This window comes from Mesocricetus auratus, unplaced genomic scaffold, assembly GCF_017639785.1.
Source record: "Mesocricetus auratus isolate SY011 unplaced genomic scaffold, BCM_Maur_2.0 Super-Scaffold_100001, whole genome shotgun sequence".
Classification (NCBI taxonomy): domain Eukaryota; kingdom Metazoa; phylum Chordata; class Mammalia; order Rodentia; family Cricetidae; genus Mesocricetus; species Mesocricetus auratus.
The window spans coordinates 8,498,601-8,521,295 of NW_024429187.1; the positions used below are offsets into that span (position 1 = coordinate 8,498,601).

The 22,695-nt window shown below is 40.2% G+C and overlaps 1 protein-coding gene across 1 annotated transcript in view; it reads left to right on the forward strand.

Annotated features, from left to right (window-relative positions):
- Nucleotides 1–22,695, forward strand: part of Pik3c2g (phosphatidylinositol-4-phosphate 3-kinase catalytic subunit type 2 gamma) — a 334,840-nt gene that overhangs the window by 300,481 nt on the left and 11,664 nt on the right. The window contains exon 32 of the mRNA XM_040743461.1: nucleotides 5,701–5,795. Coding sequence (XP_040599395.1) covers nucleotides 5,701–5,795 — 95 coding nt within the window. The remainder of the gene's footprint in view (nucleotides 1–5,700; nucleotides 5,796–22,695) is intronic.

Sequence of the window (22,695 nt, forward strand, 5' to 3'; positions counted from 1 at the left end):
TATATTTATATATAATTTATAATTATATACATAATGACTACTTGGAATACTTAAAAGTCAAGACAGTTCCATCAGCAATATTCACACAAGAATGCCTGGAATGGATTTAATAGGAAACAGGTAGATCCAAAGGGAAACCGCAAAGCATAACAGGGGTGTCTGAAGAACAAAGGAAAGGCACATCATGGAGAGACAAATTCAACATCTAAAGATGGCACGTGTTTACTGAATTATCATTTAAAAATATTATCAGCTCTATTTTTAGCAGAAGAGTAATCTTATTTTACAGTTCATAAACAAAGAAAAGTCAGGGAAAAAATTCTGTAAAACCAGAGCAAAGAAAAGAGATAAAGTTAAAAAAATCCATAAAAATTCAAGCCATGTGGCGTCTGTCCCTAAGTGGACACATGGATAGATAAGTACAAAATTCACCACTGGTTGTCCATCAACAGAGCCAGATACACATAGAAATTTATTATCTGACAGCATCAAAGAGGGGGAAGTTCAGAAAGTGACTTGTGATGATATATACACCCCTCAGTCTATAGGGTAAATCACAAATGAGGAAGAAATACTAAATTTGAATAATGAAATCATGGATGACCAAGAAAACTTGAGGGCCATCCTTTGTAGTCCTGAAGTGAATTGTGATAGCTGAGGGTAAAAATCAGAGTCCTTAACAACGTTGCATGGCAATAAGCACTTCAGCAAAGTAAAAATAGAATGCAAGGATGATTGGCAGAGGAGATGCTGTATTGCTGATTCATCCCAAGATTTGTTCACTTAGAACATACTCATCATCTAGAAATGGATAAGAAAATTAAGACTATGAACGATCAGTTCATAAAAATACAAGTGGGTCTTCACCAATGAGAAGATGCTCAGACTCATTCATGATTCTCTACTCTCTCTCTCTCTCTCTCTCTCTCTCTCTCTCTCTCTCTCTCTCTCTCTCTGTCTGTCTGTCTGTCTCTCTCTCATCAGATTGGCAAAACCCAACAATTTAATTAACATCTTAGTTGAGAATCAGCAGGCCTCTCATGTGCTGCTGGTGATAGTACAAATTGGTACAAGCACCTTGGACGTTAATTTGGCAGTATTTATCAAGATTGCATAGGCAAGTAGACTCTGACCAGCAAATTAAGTTTTTGTTATGATATACACAAACTGGCACAATGTGACATGTCTTTGATGCTGTCCCCTGAAACATGGTTCACAAAGCCTACACATCACTGGGAAAGACCCACTTGTCCATCATGTGGAACTATTTAGATAAATGGCAATAGCCCCATATAGTGGAAACTATGCTTTAGAAACTAAAAATTATTATCAAAGCATCAGTGGAAAAGTATCTATAAGTGCTTTGTACAGAAGAGTAATATGGCCTTTGTCAGCGGTGGAGATGAAGAATGGAGTATTCACCTTTGCTTTTATGGAGCAGTTTGAAAAGGATGTGGCTCTCTCTGGAAAGATACAGAGACGACTAGAACAATGGTTAAATACACATTAGGCATAGGAAGACATTTTACTTCAAACTTTAAAAATCATTCTCCAACTTTAATCACAAGGAAAAATATCTTCCGGTAAAAAAAAAACTAGAAACAAAAACAAAGCAAAACAACAAAAAAAACCTTCAAAATCCCATTTTTAAAATTTTTTATTTAATTTAGAAACGATCTTATTTTACATATCAATCCCAGTTCCCTCTCTCTCCCATCCTCCCATGCTCCCGTAAAACATGGGGAGTATAGTATTTGCTAGTTCAGGGACTGCGAACAGACATATTTAGGCTCAATAATACTTTACCATTCCTGAGGTTGTCAGAGGGAATCCAGCTGTAAATCCCCACAGTGACCAGGAAATTCTAGGATCCCTTTCTCCACATCAAGCTATTCTCAAGTTTTCCTAATTGAGCTCTTCTTTTAAACTTTTTTTTCTTTCATATTATAGCTCTCATTTTTCAAGTTACAGCATAATGTTTGTAAACATGGCCCTGGAGATCACTTAATCCTGAACTTCATGTTTTATTTTCTGTTCACTTAGTTTTTAAAATAATATTTTAATTTATTCTTTGAAAATTTCATACATGCGTCTTAATCACAGCCACCACCACCCCCATCCTCTTACCCCTTTATCTCTCCTGGGGCTTCCCTGCCACAACCAGCCACTTTCAATTTCATGTACTTCTCTCTTACAACCTGTTGATACCCATTAGTGGTTTCCATACGTGCACAGGTGTGGAGCAGCACACTGAGGGCATGGGCAAGCTACTCGTGGCCACAACCCCAAAATACCAGTGACATTTCCTCCTCCACCAGTTGGCAATAGTTCCCCGGGTAGGGATTGGGGCCTTGGGTGTCTCTCTCCCAAACCATACTGGAATTTTAACCGGCTTCGTCTAGTACAGACCTTGTTCAGGTAAACACTGCTACTGTGAGTGCCTGGGACCTACCATTTTTGGTCTGCATAACTTTGGAGGGCGTGTTATGAGAATGTAGTGACATGCCTGCCATAGACCGGCTCGTTCTCAATCTTTTTAAGTACTGCTAACTATTAGCTGCTAAGGATTCCCAGTGACCCAGATTTTTCTGGGGTTCTGAGCTCCCCAATGCTGTGATGGCAATCTCTTGTTAATAATCTCTCCATAGAGTGTTAGGAGGCCCTGCTGGCCAGAGTATGCTTTCTACCATGGCTTGGCAGCTCTCTCTGAGTTCGGCAACACGGAGGCCTCCTGCTTCCCAGTGGAGGGCTTTCTGCTTTCCACCTGACTGTATTCATAGAAACTCTCCTAATTTATCTCCAGTGTGACCCTTGTTACAGCTCCCTGCAAACATTCTTCCACTGCTACCCATGTGGTCATTTGGTGACATGCTCTAGCTATTTTTCTAGGGCCATGCTGATACTAATCCAGCTATGTGATAGGAGGAGGCCACTTAATGCAAATGAGGCGATTCTCCAGCTACCCTCCCCAGTCCCATGTACCCCCAGTACTCTGCAGTAAAGTTGAGCTGCCTCACTGAAGATGTCTCCCAGAAGGCTATCCCCATGCTCGCAGGCCAGACGAGGCCCAGCCGGTCACTTCTGCCCCCATTTGTCCTCATGTCCGGTGGCCAAGGGACATGAGTAAAGAGGGGAGACCACAGTACAGTTCTCTCCAGAGAACATCACTGTCAATCAGAGAAAGCAGCAATCCTACTTTTACTGTTCGGACACTCCACCATAAATCTGTGATAATTTCCTACCCTTAAATTAAAACTTTTACCATTAAACACATTGGGTTTCTATTTAATTAATTCCACCACTTTTTAATTCAAATGTAATGTTCATTTTGCATTAAAAATGCATCAGTATTTTTAGCACCTTTATACCTAGTACTCCACTAATATTTTTTTATCATGAAATGTAATGTGTTTCAGTGGGAATCAACTTACAGTGTCTCTCAATCACTCTAATGGGGATATTTAAGTGACTTTTAATGTGTTTATGTAACAGATGTCCCTTTGGTTCAGTGAAGGCTTCTTTTAAGTATCAGTAATCCACATTATTATCTATGAACTCAATTAATTGATAATAAAACTACTACCACCTACGTGTGACGAGTGACCTTCTCTAGTAACCATGAAAGAGGCATACAGGAAGGACACAGTCTGCCGGTGCAATCTCAACCGATGGGAAAGATGAGAGAGTTCAGTGAACAAGCTGACTCTCAGTGTAACCAGAGACTATCAAGAGAATCATTAGACTCACAATAATCTATGCTTAATCCTTAGGCAAAAAAAGCAGAAAATTTCAGTTTAACTATTAAAGTCTCCATTTTATTGACATAATGATGTGACTCAAGGTAAAATTGATGTTGCCTGAGAAAACACCTAGTATGTGTATTATAAAACAATTAATAGATTATGTTATGGTGATGCATTGTTTATGATTTAATAAAGCTAGCTTGGGGATCAGAACACAAAGCCAGACACACTAGTTAGCTATAGAAACTGGTCAGTGGTGGCACACACCTTTAATCCCAGCACTAGAGAGGTATGTAAGGATAAGCAAAGGGTCTCGTGTGAGACTCAGTTTCCAGTCACAGGGAAGACAGGACCTCCATTCCAGCCTTGGTAGAGGTAAGAGCTACTGGCTGGCTGCTTTGCCTCTCTGGTCTTCAGCTTGAACCTCAGTAGCTGTCTCTGGGTCTTTATTATCCGTGCTACATTACGTCCCTTCGGGGGCAAAGAAGAAGTTGATGCTGAGACAGATCTAAATCAGCTAGACAAGATGTAAAATAATTATGTCAGAATGAACTGACACAGGTTGTGCTAAGAGTGTTCAAGGAAAAGCTGACCCAGAAATACTCACTTTTTGGTTAGGCTTTGAAAAAGGACAACAGCCAAAAAAAAAAATAGTGGCCAGGAGAGTTTTAATGGAAGCAAATAAAATGAAAACTATCAGAAGGACATGGCAAAGAATATTTTAAGGACTATATGTGTGAGTTACAATATAAAATGATAGTGGGGAATGAAATAAAATAATAAACAAATGTACTAAGTGATTTTGGTGGCAGGCAAATCCCAGGACTGGTGAAAAGATAGAGGACCCAGCCACCAAGCATGACTCTCCAGGTTCAGTCTCTCCAGGTTGTATAGCAATCATTTACCCCCCCCCCACCAAATAAAAATGAATTTTTAAAATAAAAAGGTACTTTGATCCAAAGGGAGGTTTTATAAACATTGCTGTCAAAAGCAGTAACCACTAGAAACAAACAGATTTGAAGTCTAGGGGAAACTTAGAGAAGGATGTGGCAGAGTAGGCTGGATATTGGATCTAAATTAGTTTCCATGAGACAGGAAAAGCAGAGGTGAGTGCTAATGCAGGCTGGCTCTGAGCAGCTCCAAGTGTCTTTGAGTGCCTACCACACCACAAACTACTGAATTTTATCACTTGTTCGCCCCAGCCACTCAGAAGTAGGTCACTTGCCACAGAAACTGATGAGCTTAATCATAGTGGATGTCTGCGGTAGATTTACTGACCTGAAGAGACATCATAGGAGGTAAAAGCGGGTACTGCTCTTCCAGGGGACCTGAGTTTGGGTCCCAGCATTTATGTCTGTGCCTCAAAACAGCCTGTAACTTCAGGTCCAGGATATTGAATGCACTTTTTTTCTGGCTTCCATGGGCACCTGCATTCATATGTGAGTACTCATGCTCTCTCTCTCTCTCTCTCTCTCTCTCTCTCTCTCTCTCTCTCTCTCTCTCTCTCTCTCTCTCTCTCTCTCTCTCGCTCTCTCTCTCTCTCTCTCTCTCTCTCTCTCTACACACACACACACACAATTTAAGATGGAATAAATATTAAAGACCACTCTCAGTCTCTGAGTTTTTAAAATGATCATTATGGTTAATGAGAAAAACAACAACTAAAAGCTACATGGAGGTTCTAATTTTCGATCGTTGTTTAAATAATGGTGCCAATCAAAACTGAAACAGACTGTCAGGAAGAGAGGGAGGTCAAGAGGTGGAGACACAAACCCCACCTCTGACTAAGCACCCAGTGTCCTGACTCTCTATTTCAACGTCATCTGAAGAATTTTCCCTTCGTCTTCTGCTGGTGCTGTTTACTCCTTAAATGCTTCATGGATTCCGTGCTGAGATAATCTGACTTAACTGACACTGGCTGTTTTATTTTTTGTTGTTGTTGCTGTTGTTTTTTCAGGTGGAAAAGTTCCAGACCATAACCCTAAGGTACAGTTAGTGATGACATATGAGGATTCGAAGCTCACCATCCTAGTGAAACACATGAAAAACATCGTAAGTTCCTCCCATGTCAAAAGAGACACGGAGCCCTCCATTGAGCAGCTACTCCCCTCCTTTGGGCCATTAGTGTCAACATTAGTAAAAGAAAATATGTAAGGAGCCTTTTTTCTGTCCCGCCAGCCAGCTCCCAAATAATGACAGAGAGACTCCCTCCTAATTTTGAAAGCTCGGCCTTAACTAACCAGCTCCTCTAACTTAAATTAATCCACAGTTCTTAGTGTACACTCTTCCAATTTCTCCTTACCCCATCTCCAGTCTCCACATCCTGCTTCTTACACTTCTGGCTGGCAACTCTGTCTTTCTTCTCCCCAGAGCTCTCTCTGTCCTCCTGCCTAGGTATTGGCTGTTTAGCTTTTTAATAAACCAATTGCAGAGGCACATCTTCACACACTATAAAGGAATATTCCACAACAGAAGTAGGTCTAACAGCCAAGATTAAATGAGGACAGAGCAGTCTCTGTGTGCTTTTTGTCTCAGTGTGAACATGTGAACATGATCTTTAGGGTAAAAGCTATCGGATCTGGCAGAGAGAGTCACTGAATGAACACAGGGCTATATTCAAAATGAAGGTTCGGGGAAACCCCAGTGAATAGTCTTTGAGAAAGCAGGGCTGGCTTGGGGGAGACACAGACTGGTTTCCAAGAACTGGAGTGGCTGATGCTACTGAGCTCAGTGGAAGACCCACTCTCTCTGTCTTCTGTCTCTGTGAAGCTAACAGTTTTATTGGGGTTTCCAGCCAAAAGTCCCACTGTACTTTTATTTTTACTTTTACGTTCTGATCTTAGTCTCCAACTTATGACTTAGATGCATTTCTTCCTCTTCAAAAAGAAAACTGGGCCTATGTTACTATTGGAGTTTGTTGGGTGTCATTGAAAGACCTTTTTGTATTTTTCTTGTCAAACATTTCATCTTTGCTTCTTTCAGTGATCACTGGCATCTTATTTTTTTCTATCTAATGACATTGTGTTATCCCAATATCTCCTCTGGTGTGTGTGTGTGTGTGTGTGTGTGTGTGTGTGTGTGTGTGTGTTCACAAATACATGGAGGCTAAAGTCAGGCATTTTTCTCTATCATTCTCCACCTTATTTTTTTTGAGACAGGGTCTCTCGTTGAATCTGTAACTCACTGACTGCCTGGGCTCACTGGCCATTGAGAGGCAGACAGCAGAGAACTAAGCTCTGCCCTTACCAATCCCTGCCTGGCACCATGGTTACAGAATCATGCCGCTGGATCTAGCTGGCATGGGACCCAGACTCAGGGTCTCCCACTTGAGCATCAAGCCCTCTACCCACTGAGCCACCTTCCCAGCCCTTTCCTGGTCGTTCCTGATGCTGCGGTCCTGTTTGGATGTCTGCACATGGAGGAAGTAGGCAGTAATCCCAATCTTTGCAGTCTTCCTTCGGCAGGGAACATGCTTAACACAGGAACTCTCGGCAGGTCTTCCATTGGGTTAGACAGGTAAGGTTTATTTGGATGAAAGTGCCTCCTTGCCATGATCCAGCTTCAGGGTGAAAGGGAGTGAATTAGACAGAAATGGCACAGTACGTGGAGACTTACATGTGATGGGACCTCAAAGGGAAGGAGAAGAGCTCCCTTAAGAATTAAAATCAGAGAGATATGGAGAAAGAGGGATCACCTTCACATCAAAGCATGGTCATTGTCTGGGACGGCAGAGAACTTGCTGTGCCACAGGGCAAGTGAAAAGTGTTCTGAGTGTGGGCACAGTAAGTAGAAAGGAGAACTAGACAGCACCAACTCCTCCAAGCTTACCTGAGCCTGGCCAAACAGGCCCTGCTTGTGACGTAACTACCGGAGGACTACACAGGATGTGCATGCAGCCAGCTCAGTCTTGGCTCAACTCCTTGTGCCCGTAAGTCTGCCAGCGTGTGTTTGGAAGGATCTAAAGGAGCAGTCTCCTCATCACATGACATGTGTCTGGTGCACACTACAATTCATAAATATTTACTCAGTGAACAAGTAATTGGCATCATCTGCAGAGGACACATCCCTTAGAAGACGTAGTATTAGCCAGAGCACCAAGGATGTTTCCTGCTAAACCTGTAGTGTTCACAGTTGGCAATTTATGAAATATCTGAACACATGTTTTTTAAGTTTTTATAGATGTTTAACTTAATTAAATGATTTTATGAAAAAGTGGCATCAATGGAGTCCTTGCCTGGTATACACAAAGCCCTCAGTTCAGTCTCCAGTACTATCTGAATCAGGCATGGTGACACACCAGAAATCCTAGCAGGTGGATCAGAAGTTTAATGTCATCCCCAGTTGTGTAGCACATTTAGGGCCAGCCTGATAGATGGAAAAACTCTGTCTCAAAATGAAGTAATTATCCTCCATTGCTTTGAATAAGGAAACTGTTGTAAATCATAGTAACAGTTGTTCAGGAAATGTTTACATTGGGAAATGAGGATTCAGTCGAATATTATTTATGTCAACATGTGTGTCCATGGATATTCATCATCTCTATCACCATGTGACAAAAAGAATAGCAAGAAATACTGTTAAGTCAAAAGAGTTTATATAAATTGTTACATACATCTTAGCCTTGAAAGTAGTCCCCTTAGAAACAATATGTTTGTTTCACTAATGTCGTCATTACTCAAAACAATTTAGACAAAGCCTGCTGAAATTGCTTTCAAATCTGGCATATAAATCTCCCAGCAAGCTGGGTGATATTTTTCAATGTCCATGCCTGATTTCTGATCAAGAACAGTATTAACTAAGTTGGTCACCCATTCCATCCAACCGATGAATTCCAAAATTAGGTTTGACAGTTTCCAAAAATGCATTTTACACTCATGAAGTTGAGCCTATCAATGAGGCCATTCAAAGCCAGTGCAATGAAGGAAGAATGTGAGTGGTGAGAGCAAGAACTAGACTAGGAGATAGCGTGAGTGATGAAGAGACAGCGGTCATGGAGTCCCACCAGAGGCTAAAAGGGGCATGGCTGCGTGGTGTCAGTGCCCTCACAAGATTGTTGATAGAGGTCCCACGTTCTCTTCCATCTGCTTCCTGTCTCTTCTGTTTGTTTGTTTGGTTTGGTTTGGTTTGGTTGTTCTGTTTTGAGACAGGCTCTCACTGTGCATCTTTGACTGACTTGGAACTCACTATGTGTCCTCACGCTAGCAGCAATCATCCTGACCCGCTCTCCTGAGCACTCAGGTTACACAGGTATCCATCACCATGGTTTTTTGTTTTCTTCTGTCTAGCACACCAACACTGAGAAAGGTCAGAACTCCACGTTTCTGTTTTAGATCTCTTTCTCTACCTCTGGCTTCATAGCTTCAAATTCTTCTTGTCTTTTTCTTGCCTCTGCAACTTCAGCTCTTTACTCTTCCCCCTGTCCAGATCTGTGTATTCAGTTGGCTATAATGCTTCTCAAATTCCCCTAGGCATCTCAAACTCAATATCCAACCTTTCATGGCTACACCCTAAACCCGTGCTCCGTCTTTCCCATCACTATTTAACTCCCTGCCTTCAAGTGATGCACGTTGAAGCTTTTGGTCATTCAATTCCACTTCTCCTACAAGATACATCCATCTTATCTGGAAATTCTGTTTGAAGCATAAACCCAGAAGCCCAGAATTTCCCATCCACGTTCCTTCAAGTCACCATCATCCCCCACCACTGTAGCCTTTTAAAGTTCTGTTTGCTTCCGCTCCTGTTTCTTTTCATCTCTACTGGATTTAGTAGCCAAAATACTGCTTTGAGGAGAAAAGCCAGTTCCTGTAATTTCTTTCTTCATAGTCCTTTGAAGTCTCATCTCACTTACAGTGAAAAAGATACCTAATGACATATGAAGCTATGTAAGTCTGGTTCCCGTGACATGTTCAGCCTCAGCTCTGACCTCAAGCCCCTGCATCTATCCCAGCCTCAAAGTCTCCTTGTTCTTCATAGAATATGAAGGCATGTTGCTGCCCCAGAAACTTTCTATCCACTGATGGATCTGTCTTACACGTCAGACATGTCTTTGTCATCTCTTCAGTCAACCCTCTTTTGTTACCACTTGAAATCTTTCATTAAAAGAAAAATAACAGATCTTTTCTCACATGGACAACTGAGGACTAAGATTCTTGTCAAATTCTGAAAATAGTCACAAAAATTCTCTGCATTTTTCAGACATGGTGTGTGTGTGTGTGTGTGTGTGTGTGTGTGTGTGTGTGTGTGTGTGTGTGTGTGTGTGTGTTTAGGTTCACATGGGGATTGGTCAACATGGGTGCTGATAACAGAACTTAGGTCTCATACAGGAGCAGTGTACACTCAACTGCTGAGCCCTCTCTGCTGCCCTCAGAGTGTTATTAAATGATTCCTCCTGCTAATCTCAAAACAGATGATATTTTAATATGGAAGACACAAAAATGTCTACAAATCCTTAAATTATTTCCTTTGTCTATTTCCAGCTCTAGATAATTGTTATTTAATTTTAAAACCTTTAATGTGTTCACATACCAAAGAAATCAGACTCCAGAAGTTGAGCTTGATTTTATATTAATATGAAAATGAGTTATTATGCCCCAAGACCTGTTATATTATATTGAGCGGATGAAAAGAATTGTTTATATTATATTAAATCTTCAAAGCTTTGTTCTAGGAAGCCCTTTCCTCCTGTGAGAACACAGGCTCCAGCAAAATTGCTAAAGACAATCCTTTCCCGTTCAAAGACTCCAAACAGGAGTTACTCTAGTGATCACAGCTGATAAATTACTGCAGTTACATAGAGGCCTGGCCAAGACATCTAACAGTATTTTAGGCTGTACAAAAAAGAAACTTTTAATGTCATTTAGACTTGAAATATTTTGGGACACTACTCTAGGGCTTTTCCGGGTTCCTCATTTTAGATATCCCTTTCCACCGTTGATGCAGTGTTCCAATGTGCATACCCTTCTGAGATCACAGGCTCACCTAGTCTGTGTCATTACTCCTCTTGTCTCCCTGTGACACACTTTGAGTATTCCCAGGCCCTCAAAGTTACCCCTAGAATGAAGACAGTGGCTTTGAGTCAGTAGCTGTTTAGAATGAAGTACAAGTAATGTCCCGACACACAGGAGATGCCTTGTTGGGAAATCGTTTCAGAGGCCACAAGACAGAAGGAAACACTTGCTTTTGAAGCAAAGATAAGACAGAGCCTGAAATCTCAAAACAAGCCTATGTTCACTAAAGTATTTGTTGGCCGTTTGAAAAGTGTCTACTCCATTCATTTGCCAATTTTATTGTTTGGGTTTGGCATGTTTGGTGTTTTAGTGGTTTTTAGTTTGGGTATTAATTTTCTGTGAGTAGTTAGCCAAGACTCTTTCCTAGTTTATAGTCTGCATTTTCCACTCTGTTGTATCTTTTGGTGTGCTAAAGCTTTTAAATATAATGCAATCCCATTTGTAAATCTTTTCTATTATTTCCTTAGCTTTTGGTAATCCATTCAGATAGTTGCTGCTTATGCCTAGATCTTGGAGTGTTCCTCCTGTATTCACCTAAGTGGTTCACCATTTTATATCTTGCATTGAGTCTTTTACATAGTTTGAGCTGTTTTTTGTTTGGGTTGACAGAGTCTAGTTTCAGTCTTCCTTTTACTTTCCTTTCATTTGTGTGAGTGTTTTACCTGTATCTATGTCTGTGAACCGCGCATGTATAGTGTTCAAAGAGGCCAGAAGAGGGCAACAAATCCCCTGGAACTGGAGGTACAAACTATTATGAGCTGGAAATCCAACCCAGACCCTTTGGAACAACAGCTAGTGTACTTAACCACTCAGCTATCTCTCTAGCCCCTGGTTTCATTTGTCAGCATATGTAAGTACTATTATTCCCAGCACCACTTGTTAAAACAATCTGTCTTTTGCCTATATTTTTTAAAGGTTTTATTATCATTCCAAATTCTGTGGTGTGTGTGTATGTGAGTAGTGTGTGAGAGTGTGAGTGTATGTGTGTGACTGTGTGTGTGAGAGTGTATATGTGTGTGAGTGTGTGTGACTGTGTGAATGTGTGTGTGATTGTATGTGAGTGTGTGTGAGTGTGTGTGTGACTGTATGTGACTGTGCGTGAGCATGTGTGAGTGTGTGTGATTTTGTGTATGTGTGTGTGAGTGTGTGAATGTGTGTGATTTTGTGTGCGTGTGTGTGTGTGTGTGTGTGTGTGTGTGTGTGTGTGTGTGTGTGTGTGTGCTTGAGTTCAGGTGCCTGCAGGAGCCAGCAGACGATGTCAGACTACCTGGCGCCAGAGCTGGCAGCTTTCAGCCTCCTGATATGTGTAGTCAGAGGTTTCTCTCCCACCTTGTCCACAGCCCTTTAGTCCCAAATAAATACACTGGGGATTATATTAACTATAAACTGTTTGGCTGATGGCTCAGGCTTCTTATTGGCTAGCTCTCTCTTAATTATTAACCCATTGCTATTAAAGTATGTGTTGCCACAAGGCTGTGGCTTACCCATAACGCCCCGGAATGTTACTCCTTCGGCACCTACATGGCATCTCCCTTGCCACCCACCCTGTCTTTCTTTTCCCAGCCTTCTCCTAGTCTGGTAGCTCCGCCTTTATTTTCTGCCTGGCTATTGGCCAATTAGCATTTATTCACCGACCAAGAAGAGAAACACATTCACAGCATTCAGAAGGACATCCCCCATCAAACATGGGTCCTGTAAACTGAACAAGGGTCCTCTGTAAGAACAGCAAGCACTTTTAATTGCTGAACCGTCTCTTCAATATCCAAATTTTCCCAATATTTTTGATAACTTTATCAAGAATCAAATAGCTGTAGCTGTGTTGGTTTCTTCCCATGCCTTCTATTCCAATGCTCTACTTTTTTGTGTGCAATTCCCCTGCTGCTTTTTGTCACCATGGCTCTGTAGTAGAGTTTGAGTCAGTCATTGGGATGCCTCCAACATTCCTCTTCCTGCTAAGAATCATTTGGCAACTCCAGGTCTTTGCGCTTTCATCACAATGTTAGGATTTGTGTTTAGAAGAATTTGCAAAGAATGTCATTATAATTTTCTTGGAGATTCCTTTGGATCAGTAGTATATTTGATATTGTGGGCATTTCCTTAATGTTGATGGGATGGTTGGCCAACCATTTGGGGCCTTTCAATGTCTTTCTTCAGCACTTACTGATTTACATCTTAGAAACTGCTAACATCCTCTGTTAAGTTTATACCTAAGTATTACGTTTTTGTTACATTCTATGAACAGAACGATCTTTCTTGACTTCTTTTTAGTGAGTTTTTTGCTATATAGAAAATCTATAAGTTTGTAAATTTTTACTTTATAACTGCTGTTTTGATGAGTATATTTATAACCCTTAATGATGACCAATTATTTCTCAAAGAAATCAATTCCACATTTTTCTATAAACTTATTACCATTAATCGCTTTTAAATACCAACAGCTTTAATCCTTGGTTTTGTTTTTTTACTTTTGTTCCAAAGTGTCTATGAGACTTTGCTGTCCATATGTTCTCAAAATTTCCTTTACATTACTCTTTCTAAATATGTCTCTTATAGATTTAAGGTTGATAAGGTTTATAATGACTCAATAAAGTATGGCTACAGCCTCTGTTTTAAGTGTGATTATTGCCAATATTCAGGTCCCTGACTGAAGTTAATCTTGAAACTAATCTTCTTCTTTAATGTCTTGTGACTTCAAAGATATTAGGAATTTCCCCCTAAATTTAAATCTCTATGTTTAATATTTCTCTGAATTCCATTTGCACATTTTTAACTGTCTGGTGGACATTTATACTTTGATATATTTTTCATCTCAAAAATTCCAAATTGCTCCTCTACTTTCCACAAAGACTATTTCTAACTCTTTCATTACTTACTGCTTAGTTTCTATACCACCTTCATTAAAATTTCACTCTAACTTATGTTCTGTATTTCTATTATTTTATTCTTATGTATAATTATCAGCAAATCCATTGTTTTCTTTCACATCTATTATTTGCAAAATGCTATTCAATATTTATATTTATCTGTGAATTATTTGATTGATTTGTATAAAATTATTTTCTTTGCTTCAGTCTCTCAGACATGTCCAACATTTTGACACTGTCACATGACATTGCCAGCTACAAATTTCACTCTCAAGAGCTTCGGAATCAATCTACAAAAAATAAAACTGCCAAAATTTTTCTTAGAATGTTTAGCCCCACATTCATTGCTTTCTTGGGGTTCTGCAATCAGAGAACATAAACTCTAGAGTCTGACCTAAAGAACACAAGCTACAGAGAAGATAGAATAGAAACCTGTTACAAGACTTATACACAAGAAAAGGATTGAAAACAACTCACTCCAATTTTAAATTCACTAATCATTCTTAAAGGCATTTAATTTATCACTGTATTTTGGATGTCCAAATGTGTATTTCATAACTCAGCTCAAAGTGTTTAATAATATCCCCCTTTTAAGCCAGGTGTTGGCGGCTCGTGCCTTTAATCTCAGCACTCAGGAGGCAGAGGCAGGGGGTGTCTCTGAGTTCGAGGGCAGCCTGGTATACAGAGCGAGTTCCAGGACAGGCTCCAAAGCAGTACAAAGGAAACCCTGTCTCAAAAAACCAAAAAGAAAAAAATATTCCCTTTCATTCAGTACGTTAAAGAACTCTTCACTAATAGCAAATATTAAAATATTGCATGGGAGCTCATGTAGACTCTCAGTTAAAACTCAAACCCAAGACAGATGGGTCCTCATTTGGACCTAACACCTCAGCTCCTTTTGTACCAGATCATCAGCCTACTGTGTGTTGAAGTCTTCCTCTGGCCTCCTACACTGTTTCCCTCAGGAGAGACTGCTCTCCTCACACAAGCAGTCTAGAGGTCCTGCTACCTGTCTAGGTCCATCTAAATTCCATCTATTTACGCACATTCGGCCACCTGGAAACAAGCTTCCCTCAGCAGGCAGCAAACTGGAATTCTGCAAATGAGAGATCAGTGCCTCCCTCCTTCCTGATGCATGATTGACATGTAGGAGCAGGGAATTTCCATGTGGAACTTTAGAAGGATTCTCCCTGCTCCCTGTCCCTAGACATATTTCGCCTAAAGAAAGTTTTGTTCCTGTAGTCACAAAAGTGTAAGTTTAAATTCAGCAAATTGAAATTTTTGCTCAAGATTTCACAACTTAGGGTGGAAATTTAAACCCTTGAAAACTTTGAGCTTTTATTATTTAATCTAGATTGTATGAGTAGCATTTGGTTATCCTACTAATGCACACTTAGCTTGAAAATAAATCGATAGAAGTTATCTGAGTTAAATAACATGAAGAAACTACAAGCCTAGAACAGAATACCAATAGTCTACGGAGAAAATACAAATCTAAACACTAGCATCTTTTAATCTCCAGACAAACAAAAGAGAAATTCAAGTGAAACAGTATTTGAAAGGATATTCTTGCCTTCTCATGGGGCCCTTCTCCCCCAACTGGGGAGGGTTTATGTCCAGTCTTGTTGAATATTGCTAGACCATGCTCAGTTGGTATCCCTGGGAAGCCTGCTCTTTTCTGAAGGGAGACAGAGGAGCAGTGTGTCTGGGAGAGAGGGGACTGGAGGGAACTGGGAGGAGTGGAGTGAGGAGAGACTCCAGTCAGGATGTAATATGTTTGAGAAGAATAAATAGAAAGAAAGAGGAAATACAAAATATAATCGTCCAAAATTTCCGAACTTTGGTGAAATACATAATCATAAATTCAAAAACATCAGCGAGTAACAGAAAGGAAAAATTCTAAGAGAATCATATTTTCAAATACTGAAATCAAAATGCAGAAGGACAGTGAGAGAAAATGGGCACACTGGGAACGATGAAGTTGTGTAGTAAGAAACAGCTGAAAATCATGGAACCTGGAGGGCAACACAGGTTTATTATGTTGCTCAAGTCTTAGACCATCTTAGTGATTTTGTTATATTAGTTCTATGAATTATTAAGAGATAGGTGCTAAAATTTCCAAATATAATATTGAACACATAATCCTTCATGGGAAATTGTATTATGTCCTCTAGCTTACTGCCATTCATTATTGTTCCTGATAGCACTTTGTGGCATTGGGGTTGTGATATAGATAGTCCAGTTCTCTTTTGATTGATAATATGTCTTTTTTCTGTCCTTTTACTATTTTGTATCAAATGCATCTTTGGGGTTTTTGTTGTTGTTGTTGTGCTTTATTGTTTTGTAGGCAAGATCTCACTATGTAGACTGAGCTGCTGGTCATGTGGGTGCACAGGTGTAGGCACACAGAGGTGGGTACATGTGGAGGCTTTGGTGTCTTCATTTGTTGCTCTATATCTTTTTTGGATAGAATCTCACTGAACTTGGGGCTTTCCCCTTCAGCTAAACTGACTGGCCAATGAGCCCCGTGGATTCACTGGTCTCCAGCCTGGCCAGCACTGGCTTGCAGATGTAAACCTGTCCTCATGCTTGGTCAGTACACATTTTGCCAACTGAGCCACCAGCCTAGCACACAGTCTATTGTCTTGAGCTTTGTTAGATACAGTTTATTGTTTCATACATCTTAACCCAGTACTGGTTATTAACTCCAACATGTCACAAAATTGGGCTAGGGACACATACACATTACATACCAGTGTATTTATTTGAATCGTGAAAATAAAACTCTAAGAACAGGATTTGTGGGCTTCTGAGGTACATAGACAGACGACGCTCTGGATGCCTTAAAGTACTCATTATGCCCTTTCCAGTCCATTTTCTCCCTACACTGACAAGCGTAGGGCAGAACACATCTAATCTTTCAATACTTGCTGTTTTGAATAACTCCTCGGTTTAACATCACATGGTCATCTCCGACCTGTGCACTGTCCTTGGGACCTGGTGATAGAAGTCAAGAGCCCAGAGATTCACAATAACTCAGAGAAGTTCAACAATTTTAAAACAAGTGTTTAATTGCCAGCTGACCCATAAATGGCTCATCAACTTTTTCTATTCGATAGCTTCTAAATAGAAATGGAGTTTAAAACCCCACTTCTTACTTGTTATTAAAACTGAGGAGCAGCAAACCTTGACGAATTCCACACAATGTTTCAGTGATAGAGTCTGTGGCTGTGATTAGAACTCTGAGTTTTCAGAAGTAATTCAATTGATATGCACTGAGTCAGAAAAGGTGTTTAATCTATCAGAGTTGGACTTCTGTGAACTGTTGAGACATTAGGCTAAAGGTAAAATATTTTTAAAATGCAATAATTCCTTGGTTACAGGAACCCCCTGAAAACCCTAGTTTCCTTGTATTAAGTGATATAATATTTCAGGTAACCCACACAGAAAATGATATATACAGAAACCATCTCTAGCTTGCTTATAATGCTGACTACAGTATGACTATTATAGAAATAATTGTTAAGCTACATTATTTAGGCAATAATCATAAGTAAAAGCATGTGCTTACAGCATAGACTGAATTTAAAAATTATTTTCTGTCTGTAGTTGGTTGCATCCAAACTGCAACCACAGGACCCACAGAAGTAAAAGACTGACTGACAGCTGACTCTCATTCTGACCCTGACTCACTTTCTCTCTCTCTCTCTCTCTCTCTCTCTCTCTCTCTCTCTCTCTCTCTCTCTCTCTCTCTCTGTGTGTGTGTGTGTGTGTGTGTGTGTATGCAAATGCATGTTGCTGAGAAAATCACATCAATGAGTCGCTTATGTCTTTGAAGACACTGGAGAGATGACTCTGCAGTTAAGAGCATAGCACGTACTGTTCTTGCAAAAGACCAGAGTTAGTCTTCCAGAAGCTACTTTGGATGACTCACAACTGCCTGTAACTCCAGCTGCAGGGATTCTCCGGCCAATACATGCACATATTCACATACAGGCATATAAATACATGTAATTTTAAAATGATAAAAAATAATTATTTTTTAAAGAAAAATAGCAAAGTATGCTATGCTGATGTTTTGACTCTTTGATCATGGACCTCACAAAATGATAAGTACATGATAGTTAGACTTTAAAAACTATTGTTAAAAATAAGTCTTGAAAATCATCTCCTAATAGTATGAGTCTGTGAAAGGCTTAAATTAGTGTGAAATTAAGCAGAGACTATCCTGGATTAATTCATGAAAACCTGAAATCATTACATTCATATTGATCAACACATGCAAGTTGGAAAGATGATTACAGTATTTAAGTAAAGAAAAAAGGAGTCCCAGACACTTCTGTGTTACACTTCTGCTGCTGTTTGTTGCATACCAGCTAGTCCAATGACTGACTTGAACACAGACTTTATAATTTGTCAGGCACATAGACAGGTGAGAAAATGTTTTATCACATTCTTTTGTTTCTGGCATCTATCTCAGACTTTGAAAATCCTATCGTATTTTAACCATGGTCAGTTGATTTCCACTGAAGCTTGCATTATCCAATGAGTGGAGGCATTTAAGTTAAAAGTGATGGAAAATTCTCATAAATTATTCATTGGAAAGATAATAATGTATTAAACACAATTAAGCTTTGGATTAATGTAATGAAGGCTCCAAAGTGTCTGATGACTTTAAGCCATCTGCATCTTCATCACTCTTCCTCTAAAACTCCATCTAGATGCACTCTGAATTGTTTTACTTGCCTCATGGAGACTCACATAAGATTGTGATTAGATATAGGTCCTACAGAAAAACCTCCAATGAAGTAAACATTGGAGCATTATTTTTTTAAGAAAGTGGTCCAGGACCTGCAAGATGGCTCAGTGAGTAAAGGTACTTTCTGCTAAGAGAGCCCACTTGAGTTTAATCACCAGGGCCTGCATGATGGGAGAAAACTGACTCTCTGGTTGCCCTCTGACCTCCACCTGTGTGCCATGGCATGTAGGAACTGCTCCTCTAGACACATTCACTTCTTGTGTTCAAGAGCAACAGTATTAATAACGTGGGAAGCCATTTGAAATGCTATGTGCAATCCAGAGGAAGAATTAGTGTATTCAATTATTCATGCAAGTAAAATGAAATCAGTTCAGCATCAACATTTTGAACAAAGACTTACCAATATGCAGGCACACCTTTTAAACTCAACCACATTGCTCATCACCTACGCTTCATTCTTGAGTCAAGGAAGAAATCATCCCACTAGTACATTCTAAGGTCATCTAAAACCCTTGATTCTATTCTTTTAGACTAATGTTCGGAAACTTTAAAAAATTACTTAGGAAGGTTGTAAAAGTGTGTACATATGTGTGTGTGTGGCCATGATTCATGTGTGGAGGTCAGAGGTCAACAACAGATGCCTTCTTCTCCAACCTTAGTGTTTGAGACAGAGTCTCTCATTGAACATGGACTTCATGCACTAGCTATCTGGCTAGCCAATCCTCACCACACTCCAGAGTCCATATCCTAGCACGGAGGCCACAGGCATATGTCACAATGCCCAGTTGGCTGTGGAGGATCTAGGCATCTATACTTGCCAATAAATACTTCTTTACCCATATTCCCAGCCTCCAAAGATTATATTCCAAATGATTCATCAGATGTCACTGAAATCCTTTCAATGCCTACTCATATTAAATTTATGGAATATACAATATTTTTCAAATACTATAAGTGAAGCATTGATTTTTATTACCTTTTTACTTTGTTATTGTGAGGCAGAGTCTCATGGAGACCAAGCTAATCTCAATCTTAAGATCCCCCTGCCTCTAACTCCCCAGTGCAGGAATTACAGGTATGGACCACCATACCTAACTTGTAGAAGCAGTGATTTTTAAAACATTGATGTTTTACTAACAGAACCACATATGTATAATTGACAAAACAATAGCATATGTGTTTGACACATTGATTTAATCTGTGGAGAGTAGTTAGTGACAATGTGAGTTCCATCCCTTCCTTCAAATAAGTATCTGTCCAATTAATTGTGAGTACTATAACCAATATCACAATAATAAAGGAGTATGGTCATTTCCTTCTGACTCATCTCCCTTCTCCACAAAAGAGAAACAAAATCAAATGAATTTGGAGAAGAATAAGAGAGGGTACAAGAATATCCCACAGCATGACTTTCATTCAGTTACCCATTCAAATGACCATGCATTTGATTTTAATGCTATGATAAACACTGTGGCCAAAATCAACTTGGGGTTTATCTCACTTTGCAATTATGAGTCCATTACAATGGGAAGCCAGGATAGAAACTCAAGGAAGGAACTCAAAGCAGAAACTGAAACAGTACTTTTCAAGGCGAGCCTGGTTTACAGAATGAGTTCCAGGACAGCCAGGGCTACACAGTGAAATCCTGTTGTAAAACACACACACACACACACACACACACCAAGAGAGAGAAAGAGAGAGAGAGAGAGAACAGAAAAAGTGAATGAACATAGCATAGTTTACTAACTCTCCATGGTAAGCTCTGTTTGCTTTTTTGACCCAGGATCACTTGCCTAGGGGTAGCACAATCCACAGTTGCATTGGTCCATCCACATCAACCATTAAGGTTGAAAATATCCCCCCAAAGACTTATTATGGGCTTTATAAGAAAATCTAGCAAACTGCCATGAACATATATCTGCAAAGACTATAGTAACCCTGGAGACCTTCATGCAGATCCTCATGAGGGACCTGAGAAGAAGGTTTTTTTTTCAATTTTTTTTTATTTTAAATAGCTTGTTTTACATGTCAATGCCAGTTCCCTCTCCTTCCCCTCCTCCTGCACTCCCCTTCTCCCCCACCCTCCCACCCTATTGCCAAATCCTTCCACTTAGGGGATATCTAGAGTCTGTCATTTTACTCTGGGTAGGGTCCAGGCACTCCCCCTAAGAGTCCAGGCTGAGAGAGCATCCCTCTTTGTGCTATAGGCACACGAAGACTGTTTGTATATCAGGGATAGACACTGATCCACAGCTCAGGGCCCCATAGGTTGCCCAGGCCTTCTCGCCGACACTCATATTTGGGGGGTCCAGATCAGTCAGTCAAGAGAGTTGGTCATGGAGGAAAAGGAAGTTGAGGGGGTGAGGGCAGAATAGGGGGAAGAGGGAATCATAGGATCGAATACAGATCAGGCACCAGAGCGACCTCGAGTGATCTAAAGGGATAACACCAATTGGCAAGCTAAGCAATAGTGGAGAGACCACCTCGAATGCCCATTCCTGATAATGAACTTGTTGTCTATAACCATCCGGGAGCCTTCATCCTGTGACTGATGGAAGCAGAGGCAAACACACAATTAATCACTGAACTGAACATAAGGAACCCAGTGACAGAGAGAGAGGAGTGATGAGCAAATTGGCAAAGAATGGGCTGGCAAAACCAGCAGAGACAGCTGATCTGAACAGGGGAGAGCTCTTAGACCCCAGACCGACAGTGGGGAGACTAACATGGGACTGATCTGGACCCCCCCAAATGTGAGTGTCGGGTATTTTTAGCACACAAATGATAGCTCCATTTCTGCTCTTCCCCTGAAGACCCTACAGTGCAACAAGATACGGGCTTCAGCTAATGCTGAAGCAACTCTATGAGTTTCTTTTCTGAAAAGGGGTCTAACTAAGTTACTGGCTTTGAAGTCACTTGTAGCCATGGGGTGCAAGTTTATAGTCCTGAAGCAGTAAGCTACACTGTACAGCCTAGATATATAGTAGGCGTTACCATGCAGTTGTGTGTAAGCACTAACTATAAAGAATTTTGCATCATGCTAGGATCACCTGACAGTTCATCTCTCAGAATATATCCTCACACGAGTCTGTCTTTGGTGCTACTGCCTCTCAAGCAGTGTTTAGGGAGAATGCTGGAGTAAAAAAAGACTTGTCTATTTAGAAATAAAGGTAAAGAGAAACCAAATTTTTAAGTAAAAATTTCAAGCTTTTCATTTGGGACTAGAAGAATCCACAGCTTGAGTTAGGTTTAACATATGCATCAGTTTTCTGCTGCTGTGACAAAAAAGCCTGGCACAACTCTTGACGTGGGCCCGGGGTTTAAAGGGAGTTCCGTTCATGGTCAGTTGGCTCCTCTATGTCTGGGCTATGAACAGGAAGAGCTTCCTGGTCAGGGAAGCATGTAGGGTCAGAGTTCATCACCTCAACCAGTAGCAGGGGGAGAGCATGTGTTAACACTCACAGGTATACTGCCAAGTGACCTACTTCCTCCAGTTAAGCCCCAGACATGGAAGCTTCCAGAACCTTCCAAAATAGCACTATCAACTGGTGACCAAGCTTTTCATACACACAGTCCACCTGCAGGGACGTGATAGGATTTGTGAATGAGTAATAGAAAAAAGCACAAAGGAATGGGGGGCAGGTAGAATGAGAGGGGTCTTTCTGTGAAGAACATGAACCCCTAGGATGATATATTGAGATATACATGGGAAACTCTTATTGATGTTGTTTGTTTTATGATCAATTTCAAATGAAAGCCTAGAATATGAAGAATTTGGATGAACAACAAAAACTTAGTTGAAAATGTTTCACACTACCTTTTGAGCACTTCCTAAAAATATCAGCCAAAATTCTAAAAGAAAGGAGTGATGCTGCTTTACCACAATCCACCATGAATGGAGACAATCTCCCCTTTGCTCAGGTGGGGTTTGACCATTCTCCAGGTCTCTGTTGAGTCTTCATGAAGGTCAAAAGACAACCAGAGTTAAAAAAAAAACCAAAATACACTCCTTAGATGAGAGTTAGACAAGCAGGAGTTGTATAATGATTTTAAAGTAAAGTTAGTTTGCATAAATATAAGAGCAAAGAGTAAATTGAGAATTGCTTGATGGAGAGACAGCTGGTGATGTCTGCAATAAATTATTTGAGATCCTGAAGGAAGAGGATGCAACACCAGATAGAAAAAAAGAGGAGGAAAGAGAATTGATGCTGAGAAGAGAGCTAAACTGGGAGGAGAGTTTCTCTGCAAAACCAAAAAAAATCGATGTCTGTATTTAAAGCTCTTAAAGGACAGAGCAGCCTGCTGCTTGCATTCACCACCTT